At 44.8% G+C, this 18,985-nt stretch overlaps 1 protein-coding gene across 19 annotated transcripts in view; it reads right to left on the bottom strand.

Moving 5' to 3' along the window:
- LOC144932389 (myelin transcription factor 1-like protein) overlaps nt 1–18,985 on the bottom strand; it is a 268,350-nt gene that overhangs the window by 78,747 nt on the left and 170,618 nt on the right. For all 19 annotated transcript variants that reach the window (XM_078856381.1, XM_078856370.1, XM_078856388.1 and 16 more), the window contains one exon: nt 2,679–2,968. In XM_078856381.1, coding sequence (XP_078712507.1) covers nt 2,679–2,968 — 290 coding nt within the window. The remainder of the gene's footprint in view (nt 1–2,678; nt 2,969–18,985) is intronic.

Below are 18,985 nucleotides of genomic sequence, written 5' to 3'. Positions count from 1 at the left end.
CCCATGTTAGGGAAGGGGCACATGGTGGATTTGTTTAAGTTCAAACATTTTCATCCAAGAATCAAACATTTAGATAATCATTATGCTTTTAATTAGGAGCACAGACTTGACGATACGTGTGCCAAAATGGCTGCATATTTAATTTGGGCTTCGACTTCATTTGGCACAAAGCTCAGCTCTGATCATCAAAAGCTAAACTGCGGGTTTGCCTGTTACGTGACAAACATCCCCATTTGCAGAATCCGTGATAAGCGCAAGCATCATCCCTTGTGTGCACGAGGGATATCAGGAGGAGTTTCGTGATATCACCTGCGATTCTAGTTCTGCATGAGTAAAATTGGGAACATGACAAAATTTATTAATCAAATCTTAAATATGAAATGATTGGGTTCTGAGTCTGACATTTGCACTGAAACTTAAGAATTAGAAATGTGCCTTTTATTGCTTGTATGCATCTCAGGCATTTCAACTGAACTACAAGCGACAGTAATATGTTTAAATGGTACGTCACAACATGAACACGGCGACATATAACTTTACTACGTACTGTATATTATTCCGTGTAATACAGCAATACATTATTATATATAGTACATAATCATGTATTGTTAAATATACTCTACGTGTTAATTACAAATATATGTGGTACGGTATCTGCCCAAGAGGACGTCAACCGTGGAGACGGAGCGATAAAATCAGCTCAGGAGAAGGAGCTACGTGGATTGTGACGTCCCTGGGTTGCGAGACTGTGCAGCCGTTCATCCAGCAGTGGATTGACCATGGATGATGCTTCTCATTATTCATTATGCTTCCGATATTAGGGACCCGCTGGAGCTGTACACTTTTAAATGTTTATAACTACTTTTCGTGTTTAATTTGCTGTCATTTCCCCTCGCCCGCACCTCCGATTAGCACGGTTGGCTACATACGGTGCGAAAGAAATTCAACACACACATACGTGCACGCTGTGTGTATGCAATGGAATTAATGCATCCGCAGACAACATCCAATGCATGCTAACAGCAGGTGACATCACTGTTTTGCACCACTCTCACCTTTACATAAGGCAGGACGAGCATTGGCGCACTCGCAAATAATACATGAGGCCTGGCTCATTGATTATTCATGACACTTTTTTTTGCTCTCACCTCGTTCACATGACTGGGAGTTTTGAATTTACAACGTAAGAAAATAATGCTGGAAATGTAAAATTTGGGGGGGAATTTATATAAACAAAAATATTTCAAGCTTTTTTGTTTCATGCCAAGTTTACAGTTGGAAGTCCTATAAAAAAAAATTGCGGTGGTTACATGAGCAGTAGTTTTAAAAATGGGAGCTATCTTCCCGTCCAAGAAACCAAAGCAGAAAATGATGCAAAACAGTGTGCAGCCCCACACAGTTAAAGTACTTTAACCACAATACTCCCAATGTTTTTAAATAAACAGTAAAAAGGGTAGTTGGTATCAAGTGCCAAGTTAACCCCAGTCGGTGAATATTCGACTGAACCTTAGTATCACTAAACTCGGCTGCTATTATAGATCTGAATGTTTTTTGTAAGATATATGTTCCATGCCAACTCATCATGTGCATTTCTTTTTTAAATTTTTTGTACAAATGAGATCGCAATAATGCAAATGGAGCAAACTTTAATTAATCGAAATCCCGGGAAACAATCGCAGGCTATAAGGCACCACAGATCTATCTCCTGATTTATCCCAAGTGTATCTCCTATCCGGCCAATGCTCGTCTTCATTCCGTTTTGTGAGATTAGCCAAAACTGTTGTGACATTCGCCAAAACTTCCCACTGTAAAGATTCGGAGTGCTGGTATTAATTGAATAATGGAATAGAACGGTTTCAATTTGGTGATAACCCATATTTATTATTGCCATCATGATCAGCATCAGTGATCTATCGACCGCAGGATTAGCACGGTTGGCTGCGTACGGTGCAAAAGAAGTTCAACACACAGGATGAAGGCCTCCGCACATTGCCTGATGGACTCGCAATGCCACAATCCATCTCAGTCCCGCAACATGAGCTGATATAATCTTTCCAACGCCACCGTGGTTTGTCCTCTGGGGGATGTCTCTCTCCCTTTCGCTGTCATTCTGTCATCAGTTTCGTCCATTGGTCATCATCCCTCGCAATGATGTGTCCCGCTCAAGCCCACTGACTGCACTTTTCCTGACAGTCATTATGATGTCTCTCACGTGTAGATTTGTTCCCATTCGAATCGGAGTCTTTATTTAGACTGGAGGAGGAATCCGATGAACTATGAAGCTCTTTTTCATCGATGTTCAGTATGGTCGGGTCAGCATATCTATCTGTTCCTCCCTTTGTCTTTCAGTGGAATTGAAACATGCCGTTCTCAAAGTTCACGTGCATTATTTTCAGCTTTTGATTTCATTTGATAAATTATTGTCTATGTGTTTCACCGATATGTCATCGTGGAAAATATACCAATTGTGTTGAACTGCCACTGCTTATGAAAACGAATAAACATACCAAAGTTATTGTAATTGCTGCATTTGTATAAAACACATTCATACGATGCAGAGCAAATACATATTATGTTAAGACAAGCCAGGGAGATAGCATGATACAACAGCTCAAGCAAGTATTTTAACAAGATACATGTATAGCAGGCCACGTGACATCGAACGTAAATGACCGTACCTGAATCGTCTTGGTAACTCGTTTTCACGCACTCCTCTACGCCTCCGTCACCCCCTACTCTCCGTCCCGCCTCCTCCTCCTCCTCTCCTTGCCGATCATCTTGGCGGTCCGTTTCGAGGGTGGCATCCCCACGATCGGACTCCTCGGGCTCCTCCTCAACCTCAAAAAATTCCTCCTGCGCGGAGCCGTTGAGCTTGAGCAATCGGTAGCGGCGCTTTCCCGGGGGCGGTGCGGCGACCACTGCCTTGTCCATGTTGCGCCGCTTCTTCGGCACTGGGCAGCCATATGAGCTGCGTTTGTCGGGACACACGCGGACGGACACACAGACGGCGGCGTACGTTGGGTTACACTCGGACGATGTTTCTGCGCTTTTGAGATGGCCCGGCGACCCGGGTGTCTTCTGCGTGCCGAGCCTTAGGGTTCCGATCCAGGATGCGACCGCACGCGATAAAACTGGGTTCTCAAGTGTAGTGAGTTTATGGAACTCAGTACAGCCACCAAAGATTACACACACACACAATCACGTTACATTTAGTCGGTTACTTAATTTTGTATTTTAAAAAATCCAGCTCTGACAATAACAGAATTAATAAATGTTGACTGCCACGTGACCAACATCCCTATAGCAGGCCACGTGGGAAGATGAAGTCCCACCCAGTCTATTCACAGCCACTCATACTCAAAATGTTAGTCCATGGCCTCACCCGAAAGAGAATACTTGAGAGTTCTGATATCACCTTGCACGGGTCATTCTCTAACACTGTTGACTCTCATAGTTCCCAATGGATATCTCATAATCGCATGCCACTAACAGCACAATTGTAATATATTGAAATTAAATAGTGATAAAAAATAAAAACGTTATACTTTAACAATTCCATAAAATGCTAAATGTTCCCAAACGTGTTGGCAGGTGATATAAGACGATAAACTATAATAAGCATGCTGAGCTTTTATGACTTAACATTCGCATGTAAAAATCATCACATTATGATGGCATGTGGTATCTAATGTCTATTTTCAAGCAGTCAATATCCTCGAATTCTGTGCAGATCACCTAATGGCAGGTGCCTTTTAGGGCCCCTATCCATCGTGCCCCGCATGCGTACGCTCGGTGAGATACAGTGGTGAGGGATATTCACGTCTTATGGAAGCTCTACTTTGGGAACAGCATTGAGACAAAGGTATCTTTGACAAGGGATACTTGGATATAAGGAAATTACTGTCATAACATATACATCAAGTGCAGGAGTTAAAATAATAAAGTGTCGATGGCTGTTAATATAATGACGCTATATACAGTAGAAATCCCCTTATCCGTGCAGTTGTATGAGAAGGAACTTTGCCTATTCTGGTATCCGCGTCGTTGACTCCATCTCAAAAATACGTGAAATAATCGTGGATAATAGGGTTGATAATTGTGCAGATAAAGTGACTATCCACAGAGACCATTTTGGTGCCACGGATAATCGCAGTCGCAGGTAAGAGGGCAATGGATAAGTGTGCTTGGAATGTCTTGCAAATAAACTGCAAAGTATCAAAATAACAAATACTTTAAACGTCTATGCTGTTTGAATAAAATTAATTGCGATCATTAACAATAAAAATCAATTCGACTTTAATTGGTAGAGATGGCTCTTACCAGTTTCTAAAACTCCGCATTCAAGATTGACAATGAGCGGCTCAATCCGTGGAACCTGATCTATTTAGTGAGGATAAATAACTAAGAAATGTGCTGTACAACATCTGTACCGAAATGGAACACGGCAGATCATTGGGCCCTTCCAATTGAAATAAAATTCAATCTAAATAAGTATAAGCAGATATCCAGTTCAACTATACAATTGTATTTTAAAGCTTTATAACTGAAGTTTGAATTTGCTTTCAGGGCTACAACAAAAAACGTTGAGAAATTTTTCTGTGCACTGGGCAAGTGTGTTGGCTAAAGTGGAAATATTTTGGAATGCAAAGTACTGATAAAACAAAAAAGATAAAGGTCTCCTTAATGCCATATCAAGAAAAGCAGGATGATTGTAAAGATCGTAGTGGTGTAGAGATTCAATGTGCATGCGTTAATATGTAAAACAAAAATCACAGCAAGTTAAAACTTGAGTTGAATAAAAAAAAGATGACATCTAGAATATAATGTAAATGTTTACATGGTTATGTATAGTGTGAAATTCAGTGTTGATAATACATTTGTTTTTTCCCTTTGTTTTGGCGTGTTTGAGTGATATACTGCAATTATATTCAGTCACATTAATGTTAATTTACCCACACTGCTCAATTAGAACTGCAAGTATTAATTTGGATTACAGAATAACAAAACTGTCACAATTTTTTTTTTATATATAAAATGGATTACGGTAGTGCGCTGCAGAATCTACATCTGGCAGAGCTTGTGCCATAGCGTCCCAGAGTTGTATGAATATGTGAAGTCTTGATGATTGCACTCAAACGGGTGATGAGTGTAATTTTTGGACAGGAGCGGAGATACACACTGCAAACGGCATCCCTCGCCAGGGTCAAACAAAGCTGGCACGCTATCTTGCTGTTGGGAAAAAGGTTGGCGGGAGCTTTCATTTTCCTGTTGCGAATGAGCATTAATACTCCTCCTCGATGAATTTGCGGATAAAAGCAGTTACCTTCACATTATCTGCAAAGAGCTGCCAATTGTGTTACGCCAACAGCAGCATGCTGCGTCATGCGTGCTGCGATGGCTGCGAAATTTTCAGAATAATGTATTAACACCACGAAATACTAATTAACGCAACCCCCCAGCTAATGCAGAGACTCTCTAGAAGCTGACGATGAAGTGGGAGTCCTCGCAATTTAGATCTTGCGAACCCTGTGGTACATGAGGGACCAGTCTGGTGAGAACCCAACATCTCCCAATACCGATGTGGCTTCACACCAAGAAGCATGTACTTCCCGCAGGCAGAGGGAATTGTACACTGCACTGTGTGTATATATATGTATACTGGTAGGAACCTCTGGTTACACCAGACCACAGGGGATTATTGTGTCCGTCCGTCGGGTCGTGCAGGGAGGGGCTAGGTGGGGAGGGAGGGGCTGGGTGGGGAGGGTGAAGAGGGGCTGGGTGGGGAGGGTGGGGCTGGGTGGGGGGTGGGAGGGGTGGGGTTGGGTGGGGAGGGGCTGGTCACCCCGTGGTGCCCTTATACACTTCAACGTTTAACCTACTCACGCCGGCTTGTGCCCGCCCTCACAGTCGGGCATATTTGCGGAATACACCACGCCGCCGTTGACCCTGGCCATTGACCGAGCAACCCAACGTTCCTACCAGCTCCCTCCGCAGGAATGTGTTAAATGCCCCACGTCTCTTGTGGACCGTGGGAGACTAGAGGCCGTCTCGTGCCTGCAAGCCTCGATTCACACGGGGGAGAAACTTCACTGCTGCAGCGAGTGCGTGACAAACGCCTCCGGCTCGGTGGATGATTCCTCCACCCTGTCTCCTCCCCGTGCATAGACGAGGAGGGCGACCTGAGGTCTTGTAGGCGATGTTGCGATCTAGAGTGGCTGTTTTTTGTGTTGTTGCCACAATGATCATTCACACACTCCAGTACCTGTGTTGTTCATTTGTCATGCTTGCAACATGCAGATGTAGCATTTCACGGCGATGCACGGTGCAAGCTGTGTTACGGTACCGACACATCGACACATCGACACGACAAATCGACTCCTCTGTCAACTCGGGACACAAGTGGTTGACCTATGGCACTCCCTCCCGGTACTCTTCTCGCGTTGTTCTGCGTCTTGTTGGAAGCACGACGTTTTTCCGGCCTCTCCTATTCATCTGTTATGATGACGGGTTTCCTTGCCATCTACAGATTTGATTATTATTGGCATTTGCCAAGCTAATGGACCCCATCATGTAGATGTGGGCATGCTCTCTCTATATATAAGTTTCACAGGAGCAGACTTTGCAGCAGCGAACATTGATGACTATGCTGGATTGATGAGTCCTAATCAGGACAAAGCTGATCCACAGTTGCCTAGCTCTTGTCTCACTGCTGCCTGTCAATCAGTGACATTTGATCAATTTTATCTTGATGCTGACGTAAGACAACATGACCACAGTGCAGTACTTCAGGAGCTGCCGATGGTTTTTTCATAACGCACAAAGGGCGAGTGCTTTTGGGGAAACACATTTGCGTGTTGTTTTTGTTATGATGGGTTTTCTCATCACCGCAAGATATCGCTGCTCGAGACCAACCGAGTTGTCACTCGACAAGGAGGTTCCATTCTCAACCCTTACTACAGAGCTGAGAACGTGACCGTCCGTGCATCCGTCCCTGGCTGCCTCCAGCCAGCAAAACTTGTTTCCAATGCAGGATGACAGTATGATGACATATTCTTGGTTCTTTCGGTAAAGTCACGTAGAAGGGAAATAATAAAATAAGAAAAATAAAACAATAAAATTCTCACGACGTTTCGATTGCAACACAAGCAATCATCATCAGGTGTGAAAAAAACAGCAAGAAAATTTGAAAAGAGTGGCGTTTTTTTCTTATTTGATTGTTTCCCTTCTACGTGACTTTACAGAAAGAACCAAGAATATAAATCCCTGCAGTCACGAAAGCTTTAAATCAGTATGATGACAGTTACATTATTTGGTGACGCTGCGTTGTCAGGAGCGCACGAGCACAAATTAAAAACAACAAACTCAACACGTCCTTCAACAACGCAAAAATGCAATTCAGTTCATGAGCATGTATAATGGCCGACGTTTCGGGCAACGGCCCCATCTTTCGTAGCACAAGATTTAAAAAAAATGTTCTATCGCGCACCTCTCAATTCCGCACAGGGCCACGAGATGGCGGCAAGGCAGAGGCCGCAGTGGCCCCCCACACCCCCCGCTATGCCCACTCCCTGGTGAGGGTTTGTGGCGCTCAGCAACCACGCGACCCGGACGCGTGACCTTTGGCCCGACCGTCGAACGAAAGACGGCGGCGGCGGCGGTCGCCGTACCGTTGTGACGCTCCCTCCTGCCGATATTCAGGAAGCCCGCTGGGAGCTTTGCACTTGTACGTCCCCTCATTTCTTTAGAACTGCTTGTTGTTGGTGCGTTTAGTTTGGTGTCCTTCCCACGCGCCTCCGATTAGAACGGTTGGCTACGTACGGTGCGAAAGAAGTTCAATGTGCATACGTATTTTCAGCAATCCTCTGGCCAATATTATTTTATAAATCAATATTTTTTAAACCTAAAGTGACAACTCTCCTGTCCCTCACGAAGTGCTCAGCTTTGCACCCAGGGATTATTCTCACTCAAGTTTGTTTACGTAAAAGACCACCACTATATGTATGAAATGTATTCAAGGGACGTTTTATGGATGAGTTATGGATTTGAAAGCAATCGGAGTGCATCCCTCGGAGGTATCATCAACCCTAACCCTAACTTATGGCAGCGTCTTTATTCCTGAGCGCTCAACTTTGTGGTCTGGTTAAACAGGTCAGGGCACATTGGTTCTGAAGTTCATTCACGTGGCTTATGAAGGTCTTGCACACAATGACCTGGTCGGCCATTTGCTGATTATAAATTGAGGTTTTGGGAAAACTACTCCACTAAAAGTCTCATCGCGTAATAAACAACAGACGAAGACGAACAGAGGGATTATTGAATCTCGCGAGCTTTTAAACAGATGTCAGATCAGATGATGTACCTTACCAATTCGAGCGTTCGTGGCGATCGATTTCGAACACACTCTGTCTTGTTCATTTTAGGTCATTAATACCTCATTGGTCACCAGTTTTATTCATTTGCAAAACGTAGAAACCTTCCTTACGATCCCCTCCGTTAAACACCGATTCGCCATTTTACACCTCTGTTTCTCACTGTCAATCCGATTGCAATCATTCTTTAAAGTAGTCACTCCTCATCTGCAGCTAAACGTAACCTATAACAAGCACAGACGACTGTTGACGAGGCGCAACACTCACAATTCATTTCATAGCGACTTTCCTTTTGGTTAAAAAAAAGCCATCTTCATGGAAATTTCCTTTCCTAAGACACTGCGATTCCTAACAACGTTCTCAAACAACTTCTGTTCGCCAGAAAAGACAAGCTGCCGCGCCTCTGCAACTGATTCCCCCAGGACCTTAAATCACCACTACTGGAATCTGTTTTTGTCTTGGCTGGCTTTCCTGTATCGATGCAGCCCATCACTAATTCCCGAAGCTTCTGTACCATGGTGTTTTTTTTCCATTGGCCTCGTGTGTTATCTTTGTATCTAGTTGCATTCACCACCTAGCTTGATGTGATCACCTTATTTCCATACGGGGGACATCGTACAACGTTGCCTCAATAGTCATTTGATTAACAACCAATCCTATCCTTCTTGTAGCTTATTGCACACACACACATATATATTGATTATAACTGAAGGTGTTTTGCCGGTTCACGTACACCGTCGTCATATTGTGTGTTTTTCTCTACGGTGATATGTGTTGACCTCTCAGAGGCAGACTCGAGTAAGTCTGGGGTAAGCTCTATGATAATGAAAGGAAATTTGAGGTGTACTTGTCAACACGGGGACATGTAAGACGCTATCCCCCAACTGTTATAACAAATACAGTTCATTATTCTGAGTGAACCCGTGCCTGTGGATATCACGGTCATCGGTATGCGTTGTTGGTGCTCTCTCTAATTTCTCCACATTTATTTGAAAAATACAAATGCATACATTATTCAAGCCCATCAGAAAATATATTCAGCCTTCCACCATTGCTGCACGGTGATGGCCATTCACTGAGATCATAAACTGTACATTGGTAATGTCTTAAGCGTCGTTCATTTGTAAATATTAAGTCGTAATTATTTTGTTCATTCTTATGACGTTGGTGCGTGTTAATTAAAAGTGCTAGGTGTTAATCACAGTGCATGTAAATGTGATTGGCACGTAGTAATTACGTGTTATTTAATTATTTGCGGGATGCCGGACATCGTGACCCCCCTTGCGGCCGAGAGGCAGCGCCGCTCGCTGCTTGTGGCAGCAGAGCCATTAGAAGGTCGCACTCGTCACACACAGCGAAAGCGCTCGCCACAAATGAACGCGGCAATACCTCGCTGGTCTCGTCAAGGAACATAAACCACGGCGAGAACTCCGGGCAATCTAGCGGAGGCGGCGGCGTTTGGCTGGCCATCGAAACAGAGACGGCGGTCACCGCATCGCGCGGCGCTTTCAGATGCGCTTCTGCAGACGCTTGAAACGCTCTCTTCCTTCCGATATTAGGAAGCCACTGGAGCTACGCACGTGCAAATCAACACTGAGAACTCGTTTCCTTAGAACTGCTTGTTGTGGTTAGTTTGTTGTCCTTCCCCCGCACCTAGCACGGTTGGCAACGTACGGTGGGAAAGACGTTCAACATACACACACGCACACAATATTCATGACGACACGTGCCGTCTACTTCACAGGAGACGCTGGAGATCAATGTGACGCCACGCACGACAGCAAGCCGGCGTGTGGCGGCGTCAGGGTCCAAATCTGCCAAATTCGAAAATGTATCCCCGCAAATGACACAAATTCGGATGATACGTCGAGCAATCATCGCGGACTATCGCCCCAGGTCACTCTGGCGAGCGAGACTATTCTGGTCCCTTGAGCTCCTCAGCTGGTTAACAAAATAAACTTGAAGCTCCCATCGCCGAAAATCCTCACTCACAATTAGTCTGGCTTTGATAATATTTTTTTTACTGTATTCTGCCATTAGATCCTCGGTAAACACCGAATGAAGAGTTTAAGGAATTCAATTAAAAAAAAACGGCAAAAAAAGATGTCAAGATTTCAATCGCTGTGGCCAGCTTGTTATGTCCTTCACTGATAACCAATATTTGTTTAATGAATGTTCCACTTCCGCCGTCCGTAGCACCTCGGCAGAAGAAACCGAGCGGCAGAGGACTCGCCATTGCTGTGACCTTCCCGCACGCCCAAGTGTTGTGCCTCCACCTCAAACAATATTGGAACAAAACACGAGTAGGCAATGATGTTGTTGCCCTCTCAATGCCTTGCACGCTCCGTACATTTTCTCGTCACAAAGAAATAGCCGTTCTTGCAGATACATTTCTAATCGCCGCATTAACATATGTACCTCGCGCACTGTCCTCTGCTGACCTCATGGCATCCTACCATCTGTACCCTGAACGACTATTCCTACTGCACCCAAGCAAAACTATAAATATTCATGCTGGGCTAAAAATTCGCCATCTCTGTGTGTGTGTGTGTGTGGCAGGCTCCTGGCCCCCATTGCATCTGCTTGAAATCTCATCCGAGCCTAATTATTCTGACAAGACGCCTCGTGTAGAATTTTTCCGACTGACAACCAGTTCCGCCTGGCATGAATCACTGTCATTGTTAGGCAAAGTGGCCCTCTGTGAGCAAACTAATTAGAATTTTTTTTTACCTTTACCATTTGCCACCCTCGGGAATTTACTCGTGCATGTGTGGTTACGAATTTAACTTCCGAGGGCTTCCCGATGAGAGTAACTTTTTTTGACAGCGGGCAAGGGAACACCGCTACGACTACTTTCACGAGGATGCTCGAGCGGCAACCAAGACGGGAGTTAATCTGGACGGTCGCGCTGCTTCAGGGAGTATTCAGACTTGAGATAAAATTGATAAAGAAAACAAATGGTTGACGGTTGTCCGGTTTTTATGGAAAAATAACAGAGTATAGCTGGAGAATTAGAGAACAAAAGTGCGCGTGATTGAATGTCTATGTTCAATTGATGAGTTGTCGCGATTCACGGTCACTTAAGAAGCAATTATTCGTTTTAGTTAGCATTGCATTGGATTTTAGTGCCTTTAGTGGATGCACGACTAACATGAACTTAATCCACAACATTTGTAACAATATATTTGTGCAATAATCTGCAGGCGTCTGTAAACCCACTGCTAAATGATTGCCTCCCTATGCTGCCAGACATGGCGGTTGCTTGACCATACTTCACCACGCTGGTCAGTACAGGTCGGTGAAGGAGGAATGGCGGTGATGGTTCATATATCACCTGCCTCTAATATATTTCGTTTAACTCATGATGAAAGAAATAACCAAGAAGGCTTGAAAAATAAGAGTGACGAAGCAATACTATTCAATCTATTGAAATGAGTGTGTTATGCGTCATTCGTTAAATATACGTATTCTAACTTAAAACATCGGTTATTGTGGCGAAACCCAAAAAACAAATATTGATCAGACGCTATGTAAATGAATATCATGTGAAGTAAATACTCATGAGCAGTGGATAAAAACATATATGTATTTGCTTCAGACGATTAAACTGAAGTTCTGTACGTAGTCGGGTTTGTAAATGTAACAAACCGTCTGCACCCGTCTGAGTGTTTTTGGAACAGTTATGTAACTTGCCCATGCAACGTGCTGGGCCAGGGAACCTCACGCCCTGCAGTTAATGAGCATCCACGGCGCAGGTCTGCATTGCTATTCCAAATTTGTTCCACGGGGAATTTTTCAAAAAGATTAATACGTTGGCATCAAGTTAATCAATCACGCAACCCTTTTGATTTTCACACGCCAAATGCGTTAAAAATTACACCGTCAAAACACAAAAAATAACAAATCACCCTGTTATAATTATTACATTGAGTCTATCAAAGGAGTCAGCTCGTACAATGTTTATAATTGACCAGAACAGATATTGAACGCAAACTGGCTACTCGGCTCAACATAACAGCAGCCTAGAGAATAATGAGTGCAGGGAGCTGCATAGAAATACAGTATTCAGGTGTCGCAGACGGCCCATTAGCAGCTCAGTCCGATTTACGACAGCCTGTAACGATACCCAGGGAGGTCCCGTCGCTATGGCTACGTGGAATAATCTCCAGTGGCAGCCAGACTGACCATGTGATCTCCACCCACCAGTCCGGCACAATGTGTAAAGGTAGCATTTTTAAGGGAGCAAAGAGGCGGGAGTTTGCAGAAAGGGTTGTGGGGACAACATGGTGGCGAGATGTTAACTACCTCGCTTGGTATACAGGAGGTCGTGGGTTCGATTACAACCATGACTCCTGCTGTATATTTGGAGTTTGCATGTCTCTCTCCCCGTGGTCGCGTGGATTTTTCTCCAGGTCCTCCGGTTTTTCCCTCCACATTAAGAATCAACCTGCGTTTAGAGTATTTGGCTGCTAGAAATTTCCACATAATTGAACTATTATTTGTGGCCGGGTCGCTTCTGAAAAAGAGCTATATGGCTCAGTGGGCCTTACCTGGTACGATAAAAATTGTTTAGTTTTAGGAAGGCATGTAAAGGAGAATGTGTAAGAGGGAGAGGTTTTAAGGGTGGTGGTCATTAGCCGGCAGATATGACCTCTGCTTTATATATTTCATTTTGTCATCATTATCATCGTTAGCCAAGTTCAATTCATCGCTTGTCAATGAAGGCCTCGCCAAAGCCGCCGCCACCTCTCACGATTTTGCGATGCAACCATCCATCTGGCATGTCCTCTAGGATGCGTCACATTTCTTGGATGGCACTCCCGCTATTAGTCTTGACAATCAGCCATCAAAGGCACTCAGCTCTCTTCGCCCCAGCAAGGCAGCACTCCGTTAAAGAAGACTATTTCCTTCACATGAAACATTTATTGGCGAATATATAACGACTGCAACTGTTAAATATAATGAACATAAAGATACATAATGTTGCAAAACAAAACAGCACACTTTTCTATTTACCTATGCAAGTCCCTACATATGTATGATTATACAACACTCGATGTCACCCATGAAATTCACGATTCACCTTCTCCTGACCCTCCAAATCTCCACCATCCTCAATAATACTTCCTGGTCCAACTAAGCCCCACCCAAGGCCCTATCCAGGTTCCCTCAATTCTCACTTAAAGAGCTCAATTTAATCGAGCCGAGGGTGAAGCAAGCTCCGGCTAAAATATATTATCTATGCTACATGCATTCCTTAGCTTGACATAGATGGATACAAGGGTTTTCATTATTAAATTCCCTGTCCACTATTGCCAAGGTGTTGCCCTTGACAACACGGTCAATCCTATGTAACCTCGGCGTGTGTGTGTGTGCGCTCCGCACCTTCACACGTTCGGCTCAGACGCTCGTGCCGTTCCTCGTCCAACTCTGAACGACTACACGCCGCAGCATTCGAATCGGACTTGAGCGAACGCGCGGGGCCAGCGGAGCGCTGCTGGCCGCCTTTAAACGTCGGCTCAAACCGGCGATGGCGTTCGTCGACCTCTCCTGGGCACGCGCTGCCGTACGGCGGAGGGGTTCTCCAGCCGAAGCGTCGCCACCCGACAGCCACACTCGTGGCAGAGACGCTGAGCGAGCGACGGTTCACCGCCCACCCCTTATTATTGGTGGCGTCCACGGAGATTGAACGGCCGACTCCCGCAGGGATCCGTTCTTGCCTCAGCGCCGTTCGATCTCTACCCCGGCGACGTTCCAGCGACATCCTTCGGACACTGATTAAAATCATCAAAACGATCTGAAGAGCCGAGAAGCGAACTTAAAGAATTGGTGACGGATGCCCGAAATTTTTCTTTCAAATGAATTTGAGTAAATATTGATTTATGTTCGTGCACCGATTTCGATGTATTTTAGCAAAACGCTTATTTTTGCCCCGATTTCTCTTTGCATCATTGTTGCACTTTGTTCTACGTTGTCGCTCTTGTCATTTTTAGTGACCCAGGCGACCTTTAGCAAATGGGCCTCTTGAGTTATCACGTGGTTAAATTGAAATTAACTTGAAAACTGCTTGAGCGTTAGCGTGCCGGCTGCCCTGCTCATGGGTCGTCTGCCATGCACAACTTTGGTACTGCAACGTTGCATGAAACGTTGCATCGGTCCATTGCCTAAAATGCATCTGTACACTCACTACCCACTCATCACGAGCAGTAGAAACGACTACGATTTAAGCAAATTATATATCTACACACACACACGCGCGCGGGTAATTGGAACACATGACACAGACAATACAAAAGAGACCGAATGTATGAGGAAAGGCAGAACATACGAGACAGCCAGCACAGATGCGACAGGCCAGTACAAATGAGAGCGACAGTACGAATGAGAGAGGCAATGCAGGTAAAACACAGCGGATGGGCAAACACACACACGAGGCAGTACAAATGAGGACGGCAGTACAAACACAATGGACCGTACGACGGAGACAAACAACACAACACGAGGCAGCCGGAGCCCAGGAGGCAGAGAGTGAAAACGAGCGAGGAGTATAAATGAGATGGACAACACGGACGAGAAACGCAGCACAGACAGTACGCGAAAAGGAACGAAACACGCGAGGCAGACGGTATGTACGGTACATAGGAAATGATGAAGGGAATCGATTTTTGAATCGAATTGAAACCCTGAAACTGCGTTAATTTGAATTTCTGGGGGGAAACGCGAGGGGAGTTGGTGGGGGTGCGGTAAATCATTTCACGCCTCCTAGTGATTCAAGACACATCCCTATACGATCTACCAACGGGTATTAACAGCCCGAGGATTGAAGGCATGCAGCAGCAGCACACTGAATGAATAATTATTGTAATATCGTCAGGCTACGATATCAGAGCCGAGTCTCGACTGCAAACTTTCGCAACGTTTTGGCAAACGTAACATTGTCTGACTCATAACTGGGTGCACAGGTTAACAAAATCATTGTCTAAACTGGAACAGTCGTATGGCCACAAATGTATTTTAAAATACTTTCGTAAAAAAAACATACATTTGAAATCTGAATTCCAGTTCAATGTTTATCCCCTTGACTCGGATTGCATGAACCCTAATGAGTTCCCATTATACCGTGTAAAATAGCAGCAGAGTGAAACCCTCTGAGCTGCCCCTCCTATTATCTGCTGCCCTGAATTTATCTACGCCCCGCCTGCGGGATGAAGGCCTCCCCGTGCCGTGTCAGTGTTGAGTGTCGTTTGACTATACTTTACCATTCTGGCAGTGTCTGAATCTGCCTTCTCGACAGACCTGTTCTCCACCTGAAGACGGCTGCTTGCGTTGTGGCCGAAACGTCGTGAAAATTATTTTGTTATGTTTTATTTTTATTATTTTCCTTCTACGTGACTTTACCGAAAGAACCAAGAAGATGAATCCCTGCAGTCACGAAAGCTTTAAATCGAAATTTAGGTTAGCACTGGTTCAGGTATATCTCACAACTGATGTGGGCTGCCACCACCGACAATCGCACTCGGTTGCCTACGTCTTGACATCAGACTGTGTTTCTAATTCTCAAGATGTCGTGTCAGTGCGAAAGGTATTGCCAATGGAATTTTACTGCACTGAAACAGCAATTCTGAAGCGACTCATCAAAGACACCGCGATTAGTGGAAGAAACATCCCAAGCCAAGACTGTTGCTCTGCTCAATGCGTTACTGTACATCTCTTGGAAACATTCCCAGCAGGTTTGAGTTGACAACCCAACTTGGAATAGTACACTGTTTCACTATTTTAAACGGTAAAAAAACACATTGTGGTTGAAATGATCTCAGTTATACATATTCGTATGTATAACTGAGTATTCTTTTTTAATTTAAACCAACATACGGTGCAATACTAAGTGTGAGCCCTGTTTCAAAACTCCAAGCTTTTTGATTGCCAAGCAGGAGACACAAACCTCACACCGGCTCGCAACGCCCACAGAGACGCGCGTCACTTTTACTACTCAGAGTCAGGTGATCTGTCATGAGTGTCACTTTGTTACTGTTCAAAATACCAAATCAAATAGGAGCAGGTGCACATCAGCCCCTGATCCACTCTGCTCACACCCGATCGGACGCACAACTTGTCCCATTGCTCTGTCTCATCGAAACCGGACTGATAGCGGGACATACAAACACTGTTTAGTTTGTTGTCTTTCCCCTGCGCCTCCGATTAGCACCGTTGGTGCATGGTGCGAAATAATGTAGCATGTTGTCCTCCTGATTATGTATGTATGCTACCATGTCATTTGAATATACATACAGAATAATTTTCCAGATACATAAAATCTCGTTGCTGAAAACTCTGTAATCCAGTCCGTATAGGATTTGGCATGCCACAAGGCTGTTTAAGGCTATTTGCTTTTTATGATAGATATGCTCTCCATGGATAATAAATTCCAAAATTATGATTTGAACGTTGAGAATGTCTCACAATGACACTCAAGTTTATCCTTCAATAAAATAAAATTAGAGCTCTTCTGTTATACCCACGACTGAAACCTGTCATGTTACCCACTGCAGAAGCCTCTCTTGTGCCTAGGATTGGATGTCTGGAACCCTTTCGTAATTGAACTCTCCCCGAGAACTGATGCGATTGTCCATGGTCCCAGCAGTTTAGTGGAAACTTTCAAGCTCGGTCCTGGACACTTTGCTGATTCTTAAGTTAATTTTAAACTCACTGCTAGCAAATTGGGCAATACATTACGTGCACGCCTTCCTTTCAAAGGGCAAATTAGTGACTCATGCCCAAACTGCTGTATCATCTCTGCCACGTTACCCAACGTCAAACCACATACCATGATGGCTAAGCTCCCGCAGAAATGCCCATGCTCGCTTTTCATCGCAGCTCAGTTGCATTCTTGCAATGCCATTCACTGCAGTTTTACAAATCCGACTCCGTAAAAAGTTGCAGTTGTAATCAACATGCAGTTGCAAATTTAGCTTTTACTCGGAGGAAGTTAAGGAACGGGATCACGTCACGTTTCTTCTTCAAAAAGAAAGTCGAATGTGTGAAAGCATGTGTACGTACAGAAGGCGCGTAGCACAATCCACCACCATCTGAAAATAACCCAAAGGCAACACCCCCCCCCCCCCCGTCGAAGCAAGCTCCCTTCCCAAACCTAACTCTTTACGGTAAAGTGTCAATCCGTGACAGCCATGATAGAGCTGTGGTTGTACCCTTGGAATGCTCCACCCTGCAGGCACCATAGCAGTAAAATACCTGCAGCCCAGGGAATGCTGCTGCTGTTGCTTTCCTATCACGTGGCGTAGGATCTTCACTCTCGTGGAACGGTCTCTTGGATCGGCACGAAGTCACCCCTATCGGTATTTCTATGATCCATTGCTCTCCAAGCGGGGAATTGGGAACGACTCCAACCGTTGCACAATGAAGACCTTAATGTGGGAAGAAGCCTCTGCTCTGTGCCTTCAGACGGAGGGGTGCAGGGCATTGGAAGCGCATATTGTTGTCCTCCTGATTATAATACGTGAATTCCAACACATCGCAGGTCAGTGCCAGTTGCATAGATACTGCTTGAGTTTGGCGATCTGTTCCTCTGGATAATGCGGGCAAGATATGTACTCGAGTGAATTTATGCAGGATTTCCATACTTTAAAAAAACACAGACAGACCAGGCCGCATCATCCAATAGTAACTGAGCACTTGAATGTAAAGCTTTAATGAAGGAGGCTTGTTATCCCAGTGGATCCATCTCAGCCAAAACCTCAGGAGCCAGGATAAGAACATCCAACTACTCCACAATAATCAAAGCAGAACCACTGAAGGCATTGCTGAAAGACAGTGTGGGAGACATTCTGAAGTTGCCAAGACTACACGATGGAGGACGTACGTTCAAAGAATGTAGGGGTTACGAGCTGCACAGGTTTCTTGGAGACGGAGGAAGTCTTGGAGGTTTGGCAGACTCAAGAAAGTTACTGAAAAGCGTCAAGCAGTAAGGGAAGCAGTAATTGTCCAAAGGTGAACAATAATGAGAAGCCGGAGAGAATATAACCATATGAGAAGTCACAACAACAATAGAAACAGCTGCAACTTGGTAGGGAACGGGAGTGAGCAGTATTACCACTGAGACAGATGGTGGCCACCAAAATGCTGCCGGCAATGTGGAAAGTAATCTTGGCCGCATGGAATAGGAAAATGTTGCCGTAGGACCATGTGAATGCTATTATCATAGCATTACATGCCAAGAGGAACGGGAAAGGGTACGGTAGCTCAAGACGGATATATGTAATGAGGATTCCAGGGAAGGTGTCTGGGCACGTGTGCAGGTCAGGAGAGAGCACGTGACTGAGCCACGCATTGTAGGCGGTACCCAAAGGTACGTGATTAAGGGGAAGGCCTAATTCCAAATTCTAAAGTGAACTTTGGCATTTTGGCATCATCTGCATAACAGCTGTGGGCTCTGGCGGCACCAAGGAAGCGATGGGAATGATTGGTGCCAGCGGTGTTGGCAATTCCCTCACTGATGTTTAGTGAGCTTGTTAAGTTTCAGAATCAGAATATGCATTTACACTGGAGGAATCCGATGAGCTACGAAGCTCTTTATCACAGGCTTGGTCAAGCTGTGCACA

The sequence above is a fragment of the Lampetra fluviatilis genome, chromosome 5 (genome assembly GCF_964198595.1).
Source record: "Lampetra fluviatilis chromosome 5, kcLamFluv1.1, whole genome shotgun sequence".
Classification (NCBI taxonomy): Eukaryota; Metazoa; Chordata; class Hyperoartia; order Petromyzontiformes; family Petromyzontidae; genus Lampetra; species Lampetra fluviatilis.
The sequence above is the reverse complement of the archived record's forward strand: the minus strand, read 5'-3'. Positions and strand labels throughout refer to the sequence as shown.